The sequence below is a fragment of the Teleopsis dalmanni genome, chromosome 1, assembly GCF_002237135.1.
Source record: "Teleopsis dalmanni isolate 2A chromosome 1, ASM223713v2, whole genome shotgun sequence".
In the NCBI taxonomy this organism is placed as follows: domain Eukaryota; kingdom Metazoa; phylum Arthropoda; class Insecta; order Diptera; family Diopsidae; genus Teleopsis; species Teleopsis dalmanni.
Genome location: NC_051846.1, coordinates 17,670,397 through 17,683,235, shown reverse-complemented (window position 1 = coordinate 17,683,235; position 12,839 = coordinate 17,670,397). Strand labels below are relative to the sequence as shown.

Genomic DNA, 12,839 nt, shown 5'->3' with positions numbered 1-12,839 from the left:
TTAACTTCAATATTCCAATGTCCTAATATGATTTTAAGTCGTTTGTTATATTTTGAAAAATTTACAACATAATTTAGTTGTATATTTTGTTTATCAACATATATTTTTCTTTTACATGAACTTTTACATGAAGATCATTTAAATACAAAGGAAAGAACTATAGAGATATGAGACTGACTTGTTGCACTCAAAACCACATGCTTCATGGTAACTCGATAATACCCTTGTATCCAACGATCCATTTTTTTACCGCAAACATTGTGTAGATTTGTAACGGGCATCATGTAGGATATCATTTTTCGTGAATACGAAGTATTTGAAACTTTATTCCTAAGATGTCCTCCAACTCCAACTTTTCAAATTGTAGAGTCCCCAAAAATTTTAAACATAAACATAGCAGATGTTTCAAAGTCTCTTTTTTCTTGGCTATCTGTATTTGTTTCTTCGACACTATACGTAATTCCTGTTAGCATGTCTATGATAGTTATGCAGTGCTCTTACAAGTCGAATTTGACTTTTCCACATGAGAACATATGGTATACGTCCTGGTTCTCTAAAATAACACTAGAAAGATTTGATTTCTTTAGTTTTATTAAAAATCGTGTACTAAAATAATTGAATAATTTTTGTTTTTATGTATAGTTTTTTAAGTACAGTTTTCTGCCCTCGTAAACGTTCCCCATTTCAGCATTTATTGAATTGACTATGTTTCGAAAAGCTACATGCCATAAACTATTAGAATTAATTGTCTTCTTATTGTTAATAAGTCTGTTAAAATAAACCAAAGATTCATACCGATGTAAATATGTTATGTTAATATTATATTATGAATAATTATTACCTTTGCAGATATGTTAAAAACACGTACAGCTTATCAATTTGCTTGGACCGTACAAATTCAGCCGCATGTTCACTTATCAAATTAACATCATATGATTCAGGCTTTTCCCCACTTTTTACCCAGGCTAGTAATAACTGAGTACAATTCTGTTGAGCAAATATGTTTTCAATGTGTAATTCGCTTTTAGTTTTTTTTGGTTCAGTAGAGTTTGATTCACAAAACTTAGTTTCTGAAGTCCGAATAGTGTCACATTTTAAAGTATTGTTCGAATTATATGTATGACTAGGTGTACTATAAGATATTTCACGCAAAATTTCTTCTTGAATAGAACTTGGTAGTTCTGAAAAAGTTAAGGGATCTATATGTGGAGGTAACATATTTATATCACACGGTTTTAACAAAGCTTTTTTTTTGTTTGCAGATTCTGGAAGATTTTTCGCATTATTTTGGTTTTTCAATAATTTCCTTTTGCGATTTAAATGATTGTCTTGCTCTTTCTTAGGTTCTATTGAAACCAAATTCGGTGTTTTTGGACATGTTTTTGATGTGACATTTAATTTTGCTGAAAATGAAAAATTTTTATTTCATGTTACATTGATATGAAATGTCATTTTTTTTTACCTTTTTCGGATAGTTTCTGAAACATATTTTTAATAATATTTTCCGATGGCGTTTTGTCATCTGTTTGGCCATCTAATTTGGTTAGCTGTATGCCTATACCTCTAAGTTCATTGGGAGATATTGATAAAGCTTTCATGGTGGTAAGGATTGTCTGTGTTATTGTTTTTAAATCATTAGTAAAAGCGGATAATGACACGGATTTCGTAATATTATCGCAGACTCCATGACCCATAAACTTTGATGTTTCAATCGGTGCATCTTTCGCACGTACCATAACCTTTAATGTAATACATTTACTTTTACGATTAATGGCTATAAGACGCGAATGGATCTCTGAGCAAAGCTGACGTAAGAAATTATCTACTTCAGAATATTCTGTAAAACGTATACCGTAATTAACTTCAGCCGATACTGACTTACGTATCTATAGATATTGAAAATTGTTATTGTTTTAAACTACCTATTATTTTCTCAAACCTGCTCATATATTAACTGACGGTTATCAATGCCACGGCAAAACTGATATAGAGTTTCACCAAATTTTTTACCAACATGTTTCTGTATAGTTTGTAAAGAAATTTCTTGTAAATGACCGCATGTCAATAAATTCACTTTTTCCAGCGTATAATTCGTGCAGCTCCCAACGCCAGGAAGGTCTTTAATTAATATGTTTGTCATATAAGTTTTAACATCTTTAGCTTCCAAATAATATTGACCATCTGGCTTTGCAGATTTTGTTGCCATTCTTGCCTGAAGTCTAAAAAAAACTGTTATACATATGAATTTAAAAGCATTTCACATTTTACTTATTTGCTCCTATCCCCGCAGAACATGGACAGCCAGTTTTTTGCTTAATTTCGTTTCTTATTTCCTGTACAAATTCCATGGGAGATGCTTTTATTTCCTTTAAAATATCAACCAAATCAACAAACATTTCATCACAACTAACAGCTTCAATATTTAATGTATACTGAGTTATTGTGTTATATAAAGTATATGCGACTTCTTTGTAAGCATCAAAATCGTATGGAATGGTTTTTAATTCTGGACAAAGCTGTAACGCGTGTCCAACGAACATGCCATTATGCAAACCCTTTTTACGTGCTTCGTAACTACACGATGCTATTTCTGACAAGGACATTTTCGAATCAAATCCATTACGTACTTTATCACTGAGTATATTGTTATGTAAGTGTTTTTCGAATCGTTGTGTGAACAGTTCTGCTTCTAACTTGCGATTAGAATCAGGGTGTATTTGGATATCCATTGCATTTGACCCACCTAAAAAATCAAGAACTTTATAAATAACTTTTCTTACAACTTTAATTTCGCTTGCGGAATTATTACCTTTAGAATGCGTTACTGCTACTGGCTGACCACGTAAATGTGGATGCTTTTTCAAACCTACTGATACAAAAAAGCAATCTATATCAATGTGCATTATGCAAGAAACTAACTTTTCATTTTCTTGGTCTTCTGGTAATTTTCGTTGCAAAAGCAATTTCTCTTTTAAAGTGTTGCGGGCTGGAAAAACTTTGTTCTTATGATTCTCTCTTAGAGTACTTATGTATTGTTTAAATCCTGCGCCCAACGTTGCAATGTGGTGTAAACGAGAGTTATTATAAAACTCTGCTAAAAATTTTGGATCTACAGCACTTCGAGCAGTCACAGTATTTTCACTCTCAGTTTTGTTAATTATGTTATCGTTGAGATTGTTGCAATTAATTGATGATGGATTTTTATGTACGTTTTGTATTGTGCTATTTATTCTACTTGACATATTCATTTTTTTATTACAGTTTCTTTGCGAATCAACATTCAGTTTAGGAAACGGCAAGCTTGGTTGCGATGTTTTCTGATTTGTACATAGTAAATATGGTGTGTAGTCTAAGATCCGTTTTTCTTTAATACAATCTACTACCCACTGGGGTTTGATTACTTTGCTGGTATTCATATTACGAACTTTAACATCTGGTAGATTAGAAGCTATGATAAATGTTGTATGAGACCGTTCATAGTGATGAAATATTCCTCCATGAACCATCATAATTTGCTTTATTTCGTTTGATGAAGGGTTCGTTAAGCCATTGACAAAAACAGATATACCGGAAAATAGATTGCTTTGTTTAAAGGGATTGCTAGCTGTATTAAATTGTTCCTCAAGTTTGGTTATTTTTGCTTCCATATACCCGCCCTATTGATTTAAAAAAATATAATTAAATAATTAAAAGTTTTTAAATGCTTATTACCCATTCATCAAATCCATTATTTATTTCGCGTGACATTTTCTAAAAGCTGACAATTTTTATGTCACATTCAATTCTAAGTTTTTTATTCTTTAAAATAATATCATCAAAATATTAAAATTTATTAAATAAAATTAAAGTCTATGAAGAGTTACCATCACAATATAAGTATTCTTGGGTTACCACTTTATTTTATAATCGTTCATAGTTATGTTTTAGCGATAATCTGATTAGTGAAAATGGGAAATATTTCATGTATTTTTGTATAATGAACTTGCATCCAATTTTAATGTTTCTTTTATTACGTTTACATTGTGAGATTAAGAGAACTAGATTAAGTTAATCTGCATTGGCGATTAATTTCGACATTTCTCTTGTTATGTTTTGTTTCCTGTGTTTGATAAATTTCTGTTAACAAAGCATTTAATAACAACTTTGTTCCAAAAAATTGTAATATAAATTTACTAAATAGTTTTATAACAATAATTTAACAAATTTTAGTTATAATTATGTACAAAACTATTATTAAACAAATTTAATAAAACTTCACTCACTTCGACATTTGCAAATTTGCAATGTTCATTTCAAATAAATTTTGACTTTCCTCTTCCAATTCTTCTAGTATCGTAAAAAATCTATAATATGAAAACATTTCCACAGTTGCACAGAAAATAATCATTATTTCGAAGGAGATTTAAAATTAATCTCGATCAGACCAAGAGTAACTATTGTATGGGGAATCTGAAATTAAACAACAAGATTAGTTCTTTAATCTCGATTATTGCTTTAATCTCCTTTTAATCTCACAATTTTAACGCCGTATTAGCGAACACAATTAACAAAACAAGTTCGATTGAAGCTGTGCGCTCTAAAACCCTTACATTATTCGCAATAGTACACATGTTTGTCTATCAAGTTTTATAATATCAAATTTGCTTACCAATCGACTCGGTAGACAAATGTCTATTGTTTATCGGTAAAAGTTTAATAATAGCCACTAATATCAATCTGATGAATAAGCAATTGATTTACATCTGCAATACAATAATAAAACGGAATCAATAAAAAATATTGTGGGCAATGTGACTTTTTTATATGAGTTTAACACGCTTAAATGTCTGATCATCATAAGCTCGTTTCAGCAAATAATTGTCTGATCTAAGAACATCAAAAACAACAACAATACAGAGAATTAGAAATTTTTCTGATTCAAAGTAAAAGTGAAATAAAATTAATATATCGTTGGTACAAAGTTATGGTAGGATGCTTTAAGAATATATATCGAGATACAAATGAAAGCTGAAGTCGTCAACAACAAGGTAAAACAACAGTTGGCAAATATGTTGTGTTACCAATTACTTTAATGTTGTTTCAGTAAAGAATACCTTCGATAATCGTTGATCCAGATAATTATTTGCTGACACACCTAGCTAATGAAGATCATAATAAGTTTGAAGTAAATCACATAATTCAAAATTGTTGAGAGAACTAATTTTATTTTATGTATTAAACATTTTTATTTATTAATTGCAAATATTTGGCTTGGTTGAAAATTTGCTTCAACATTAGTCGCATCCGAATAATTTAGTCTCAAATGTTTTGAGTAAAGGATGCATTTTTTTTATTGCGTAGTTCGATGACACGTAATTCTTTTAGGATTTCAACGTCCTAAACAGCTACCGCTTTTTTTTTGCAACTAGATTGTACGCCATAACTGGCAAGGAGCACATGTCTTGCACCATCGATTTCCTTAATGAACGAACAATTAGTAATCTCATTTTTAATTTTACCTGACTTTTACTTATGCGTCCTTTTCAAATACATTAATAATGATTGTAAAAAGTTGGTGATCTATTTAATTATACTAGCAATAATAAAATTTTAGATATTTTGAATTTTAGGATAAACAAAATATACTTACATTTTATACTTTCTATTCATATATTTTTAAAGATGCTTTTTATATATTCAAATAAATTGTTGATGATTTATTAAGACTATACATAATCTTATTCTGATAAAGTTATAAAGATAAAGCATAGAAAATGTGCGAAATGCATAAAAATCAAATTCAATATTGGCTTAATACGTCAGTTCAGTTTTAAAAGGAATTTTTTTGATCTCAATTTAATTTTAACAGTCAAAAATTTGCTCTGCATCCATAAATTCTTGTTTTTGTAGTGCTTCTGTCAGTTCTTGATCTTTCAGAGAAGATTTTTGTAAATCTGCTTGACCATTGTTTAATATGCATTCAGTAAATGGTAAAATTACGGGTGATGGAAAAGATTGCGTTTCTCCTAAAGCACCAGTAAATGTGTTTCCATTTTTTGACTGGTTTGTGTCTTTAACCCCCATTTCAATTGCTATGTGTTCCTTGCAAGGAACGTTTGGTTCTGTGTCGTTTAAATGGCGTTTTTTCTGTGTTAAAATATTATCATCTTTAACATTTTCTGTTGTCATTATATTTAATAAAACTTGACACATTTTTGCACGGAACTGTAAATTTTGATACTCATTCATTTTTTTCATTTGGGGTAAAAAGCTGATAAGAAAATTATAATCGGCATCACCAATATGGCAAATATTGTTGGTACTTCGTATTTCTTGACGCGTAGATTGCATTAGTTTCTGTTCTTCACGTTCTAACTTCTCTAAAAAATGTATCTGGTCATCACTACGTTTAGAACAGTTACAATTTTCATTTTCTATATTCGATTCATTAGGGTCGGTAGCAATTGCATTCGAAACTGATATACAATTAGAAAGACGCCTGGCAGCTTGAGGTGTAGCAACGGAATTAAACTTTTCGAACAGAAAATCATCATCTTCATCATTATCATCATCTGTGGAATGATATGATTCCAGTTTAACATCAAAGGGAGTAGTCACAACAGGATCTTCTTTAATGCAAATATCGTCTTTGGTGCCATGCTGTGTACGCTTGGTTTCACTCAAAAAACTCATTGGTTGAAAATATGCCCATTTGCTCAAAGCTTTCGTTGTATCATTTAAAATTTCTATATTCTTCAAACGCTCTGCACGACGCTCAGCTCTACGTACCTCTGCGCGATAAGTGTCTCTTAAATTCTTCCATTTCCGTTTACAACACTTAACTTTAATTAAAAATTTTTATTAATTTACCATCTAAACATATATACGAATAACTTTACTATCGACTCCAAATATATCAGCTATTTCTTGCCATTGCATTGGTATATTTAACCTGTCAGAATGGTCGGAAACTCTTCCATCCCAAATTGATGGACGATTTTTTACTTCAGCAATAAATCGCAGCACATCTATTCCACGTTCCATGTTTATATTGTGTTTTCGCTTAACTTTAATAAAATATTTCCATAGCACAATTTCTACAAAATATTTTGTTTGAAACAAATCCGTCTTCAAGTAGTTAAAAGTAGTTAGATTTATAAAAAGTAAATATTTTTATATATAGTATACTAGTACACTATAGTACAATATGCAGGAATACATACGAATATATGCATGAAAGTATAATACACGCAGTGTTGTAATTTGATCAAACTGTTGTATTTTAATATCTTATTTTACATGAATATGTTGTAAGTATTTATGCTTATTTATGCATATTTATATTTAAATAAGTAAATGAAAATAAAATAATACAATATGGTTGTAATGTAGATTTTATTTCCAAAGTAAAATATTATTAAAATAATAAAATATAAAATTTCTGTATTTCATATGCACATACATCAAATTTTTGAGTATGGTGAATACATAAAAGTAGGCGTTGTATCGTGTCTACAAACATGATTGTATAGCATATAGTAGTGCAAAATCCTTATGTTACTTTACCTTGATTGTATTATATTAGGTCTGTTCTACGAGCTACTCGTAGTAAAACTCAATTAAAACACAAGTAAAGTACAAACTGAGAGCGTAACAGAAATAAAGTGCCAAATTACGGTTTTTACACAAATTTTTATGGAACAGCTTTGTGTAAAATCTAGTGAGAACACCAGTGTCGCGCAAATATACAATACAAAAATTTAAATTCAAACCAAAACAGCTGATTCACATTCACACAAATTTTACTTAAAATAAAATGTACGAGTAAAACCTGTGTAGCATTTTCAAATTTCATTAGGGATGATGTTACGTTCTCTCAGATGCTCTCATTTATTCGAAAATTTGCTTGTGAAACGCACTAGTGTATACACAGTGTTACTCAAAGTTACTACGAGTATCTCGTGGAACAGACTTATTATTTCAATAAATATGTTTAAATTGTAATTAAATTAATTTTAACAATTAATTAATTTTATTTCTTTATATGAAAAAAGTACGAGTGATAAAAACTTTTTAAAAATAAATGCGTTACAATTTGCTTTATATGTGGTAGATACTTCCACGTATAGCGCTGTTTGACTGATAGGCGATTTTCACTTTTGGTACTTAAGTCCAAAAGTCAGTGCAATTTTATTTTTTTGCGGTAGGTGGAAATCATCGAAATCCGCAGTTTAAGACCTGAACCAATTAAAACTTCTTAGGAATGGATATATAAAAGATTACAACCACGTTAAACGATTAAAACCACATTGAAGTAATGAAGCGCGGAAAGGAGTGTAGATATATTTAGCATTTAGCAAGCTAAATTTATCAAAGCCAGAAAAGCATGGTTGAAATGATTTTGGGAGAGTATTTATAAATCTTTGGAAGGTGATTTTTAAATACCTTCCGTTTTCAAACGTGGTGTTCTAGTGTTGTTAATAACAATTTTTTATTACTCGTTTGTACTGGGATAGTAGGGGAAAAAAGACAAGTCAAGGGTTGTAAAGCATGATGATTGTCTTGTAATTGCTATGGGTGTTTATTGTTGCCTATTTTACTGCAGAGTACTTTCCAAGTCAAAAGGTAATAGGTTCTTCTCCTTAGAACCTTAGAATATAATTCGGTTTGACTAGTCGTAGATTTTTACTTCCGAGAACATGGTAATGTTTGGTTTTTGAACTTATTTACTATCACTAAAAAGTGGTTTAAGAAACAACTGCAACTGCAACTAGGCATGGGTAATGCCTAGGTTCATTAAAGATCTGAACAACTCTGCATTAAATTGTGTGTCTTGCATAGAAATTGTTTACTACTTTATCTGCAGTCATGTCCTTCAAAGGTGTCACCCCGGGCCAGCGGCTAAACCTGTCAGACATGGTTAATGTATATCTGTACCTCTTACATTCTGAAGGTATGTTCAAGTGAACATGGTCAAATTGGTAATCTCTTTCAGATAATTTTTTTCCCTTGTTTTATTGTGCTTATTGACTTTAGATTGCTGGCAGCCTTGCCAGTATCGAACCCATATATATATATCCTAACGCATTAATGGCCACATATATCTCGATGCGAAGCCTCAGCCTTTTCATTTCTAATATGCTTCTGGCTGTTTGGTTCACTACGAAAAATTTAGGATCGTCATCACAAGTATTTGGCTCTGACCGATTAGTAACAAAAGTTTGGCGATCAAGATATTTAACTTAGTTATTCTGCCAATAATTTCTTTTTATTTCTTCTTTAGTAGCGGTAGTCGCGACCTGTTGTTTTTTTAATAGTAAATGGTTAAAATGACTACGGTGGAGGTTGCTGGAAATGACCGATGGTTGCAGCCATCACGAACTGAAGAGTTGACATATTGTCTATGATTTTATCAATTAATTAGAATGTTTGGAACACACTATTGGCAAATATTATCAAGATGTATCTGATGTTGTTAGACAAGTATTATAACCAATGAGAATAAATTATCCGAGATGTTGGCATTCGCTAGATTGCGCATGTTGCGAAACAATCGTGAAGACCGTTGGTTCGAAAGCTCCAAGTTCGTCAATAATTTAACAAGTTTCTTAGATTCATCAAAACGTTAGATCATTTCTTCCTTTAATGAAGTGTACTTCTCTGAGAATGAATAGTTAAACTCGTCAAAAATTGGGTAGATGAATTAATATCTGGTAGAAGATCGGTTATCTACTTTTTTTGTATAATTGTCGATTAGACTTATTTGGTTATTACCTAAAGTATAGTTGATCGATACTTCTTTTTAAAAGAAACAACTTATTTGGTGTATGTTAAGTCTTATATCCATCTAATAACCGATGTCGCTTCTGTTTATATTTGAGTTTAAACATAGCTACCAAGGATTTGGCCAAGAAACAATTAATGCATGGAAAAATTTTTTGTATATAAATTTTGCTTTTGGTATAAACATTTAATTACTGTATTGTTAAGCCGTAGGCTTATTCAAATATGTATCATCGGAATGTTGTTTATAATACTAAAAATATGCCATTGTTGAATTGTTGTTGAAATGCCTAAACTGCAATTTTATGAATTCGTGTTTAGTTTGATATCTGTCATATGCAAAAAAGTTTAAATTTGCCGGAGCTACGTAAACACTGACATCCACTTTAACTCCATTAAACGATAAACAATCAGATTGTATATACAAAATTATATTTCATTTGGCGACGAAAAGACCACTCAATCGATTGAGTAACGTAAACAAATGCTTCACTTCATGTGGGGTATAAATACAACTTAAGCACATATTTATATATATTTATTGTGAAAAAAAAAATTTATATATATTGACTGTGATCGATCTCAAGAACGATTGGTTATCCCGTATTGAGCTAACAGCTTGTAGCCGGTAATCACTTCGATTTACTGCAGAATGCAAAGTGACGTGTTTTAGTGATGCCCTCCTGATTAAGTATAATAATGAACGCAATTTTAAAAAAATATTATGTACATAGGCAAATCAGAGCTGTAGATGGATCCCCAATCAAATTTGTAAATAAGCTATTAAATTTATAACTTTAGTTTTTCTTTAAAATTTGAGATATATATAAATACTAGTATATAAAAGTTAATTATTGTTTCTTTATTAATTCCAAATATACACAGTCTTTACTACGTTAACAAATTACGACAAATAGCTCTCTTAGAGAGGTTACTTAATGCCTAACTCGCCCAAAACTGAGGAGTAAACAAACGCTACTTCGTAAATAAAACAAATTCGTTTTCAATACGAACAGCTCGCCGAATTCTGACTTACTTAATCCACTATATTAAAACCTAAAATTTCGACTATTCTCTATATCTATAAATAAAACTTTATTGTAGACTAAATTTTACATAACCAAAAAGTCATACGCCAACTTTTTTGATTCCATAAGATCCAGTCAATTTTTCTAACTATATGTCCAACACGTCAAACTAAGCTTGCAACGGAAAGTAATGTGTAATACGATAATAGCACATCAACATCAAGAAACAATGAGTTACAAAAAAGTAGGTCCTAAAAATTGATACAAACCATTCATGTAGCTACCCGGAGTAGACTGTAGTTCAGATTCTTGGCAACTACCTAATGCTTTCTGACAAAAACGCAGACGCTGAGTTGTATATGATGACTCTTGATTCAATATCTTAGTTAAACATATTATAACCCAAACATTTATAAATATAACTTCTAGTTTGTAATTATATTTTTTGATTTCCTTATATTTAAAATAATTGCTTATATTGTAAGTTATTTTTTATTACTCAAATAATGCTTCTGAAGTAAGATTCACTGAGAAAGTCACTGTGAATTAATGCCTTTGAGAAGTTCGGAATCAAGAGTAGTAGATATCAAGATAAGTGACAATCTTGTACCTTAAGGGTAAACAATTTCTTAACATACAAAATTAGTACATAAAGTGATGTCTGGGCAGTCTGGATCTTTAGTATAGGCATGCTGTGATGTGGAGAGAAGATTTGGATTAATAGTATGCCTGATATGTATATCAATAACACTTTTCATACAATTACATGCAACTCCTGCTTTTGGAGCAAGGCTGGTTGAAAATGACAAACTCTTCTCACATTTCATTAAAATGTACTGTCTATACCGAACATTAACCATAATTTTGAACAATTATACTTCATGGTTAATTTAAATGCGCATTGGAGCAAAACCTAGATGGGTTTATCACTCATACAGGCAGATAACATATTATCTTTATTGAAAAAAAGTGATACTTCAAAGATCGAACAATAAATAAAGTAGTCATTTTCATAGAGATATGAATTTTGCAGAAAGTGAAGCCCAGGATATAGTCTATGCAAAAGAAACAAACATATGTATCTATGTATGTGTTAAAATAAATTTAGTTTTAATAAAAAATTATTTTTAAGAATATTTTGTTTTTAATAAAATTAAAATTAAGTAAATAGTACTTAATTCTTGATATATGTATATATTACAGCAAAACTAAAACTTAAAAACGATTTCTTAAACAAAACATTAGAGTAATTGCAAAAAAAAAACTGTGGAAATCTAAACAACCCTCTCTAATAATAAAGTATTTCTGTAAGAAACTGCGAAAAATTAATATTGGCTACATATTTAGCGGTTGTGTGACACAAAACAGTGAAATGCATACTGACAGAAACAATTGGTAAATAAGACCAGGTGAAGAGATCTGATGTGATTAAAGATTATTATGCCATTGTGCCAGATACGATTATGAACTAATATGCCAATTGTTCTGAAGACAGCATGCGCTGCGGCATATGCTGTAGCTTTAATAAACAAATTCGTGCATGTGCGCAAATATGTAACCCTAAAATGTATGTTCCCAGACAATGTATGCGCAGAAAAACCATAGCCGAGTTTGAAGTGTGTTCAATATGATTCACTTTTAGGGGAAAGTTGTGCAGCAAAGAATTGTCGTACGAGTTTATTAACTATAGTAACCATCTGCGTTTATGGTAGAGTCAATATGTCATTTGTGGCGTAAAGAAATACTGGACGATCTAGACGTTTGACTTTACATCTATTTTATTCTTTAGATGTAGAGTACAAAGCTTTCTTCTATGTACTTAAAAATGCTTAAACTTCCATTCAGAATGAGAATACGTAAATCAATATATACTAAAATGTACTGTTTAACATAATATAATAAAAGGAACTGTTAGTTGAAAACTAAGTACTGTTATATAATAAAATGAACTATAGTCAATTTTTATTTTTTCATTTGAATTTTATTTGAAGAATAAAATAAATGTTACAAATGTTGAATTCCTTAAGAGCTGCATTACAGCACATAAAA

At 30.4% G+C, this 12,839-nt stretch overlaps 2 protein-coding genes across 3 annotated transcripts; both read right to left on the bottom strand.

The window, feature by feature from the left end:
* Nucleotides 1–78: 78 nt before the first annotated feature.
* On the bottom strand, nucleotides 79–3,840 carry LOC119674665 (DNA repair protein REV1). Its single transcript, XM_038085816.1, has 8 exons — nucleotides 3,712–3,840; nucleotides 2,810–3,656; nucleotides 2,269–2,743; nucleotides 1,940–2,219; nucleotides 1,463–1,886; nucleotides 842–1,403; nucleotides 655–768; nucleotides 79–564 (listed from the first exon to the last, which is right to left on the bottom strand). Exons 1-8 carry the CDS (start codon nucleotides 3,745–3,747, stop codon nucleotides 498–500), a joined length of 2,805 nt encoding a protein of 934 aa, XP_037941744.1. The 5' UTR covers nucleotides 3,748–3,840; the 3' UTR covers nucleotides 79–497.
* Nucleotides 3,841–5,679: 1,839 nt separating this feature from the next.
* LOC119672246 lies at nucleotides 5,680–7,285 on the bottom strand. Of its 2 annotated transcripts, XM_038083254.1 has the most exons (3): nucleotides 7,203–7,285; nucleotides 6,879–7,076; nucleotides 5,680–6,821 (listed from the first exon to the last, which is right to left on the bottom strand). In XM_038083254.1, exons 2-3 carry the CDS (start codon nucleotides 7,021–7,023, stop codon nucleotides 5,842–5,844), a joined length of 1,125 nt encoding a protein of 374 aa, XP_037939182.1. In that variant the 5' UTR covers nucleotides 7,024–7,076; nucleotides 7,203–7,285; the 3' UTR covers nucleotides 5,680–5,841. The 2 variants fall into 2 exon arrangements, with proteins under 2 accessions (XP_037939182.1, XP_037939181.1); XM_038083253.1 differs by lacking the exon at nucleotides 7,203–7,285 and having other exon boundaries at nucleotides 6,879–7,177.
* Nucleotides 7,286–12,839: the final 5,554 nt, after the last annotated feature.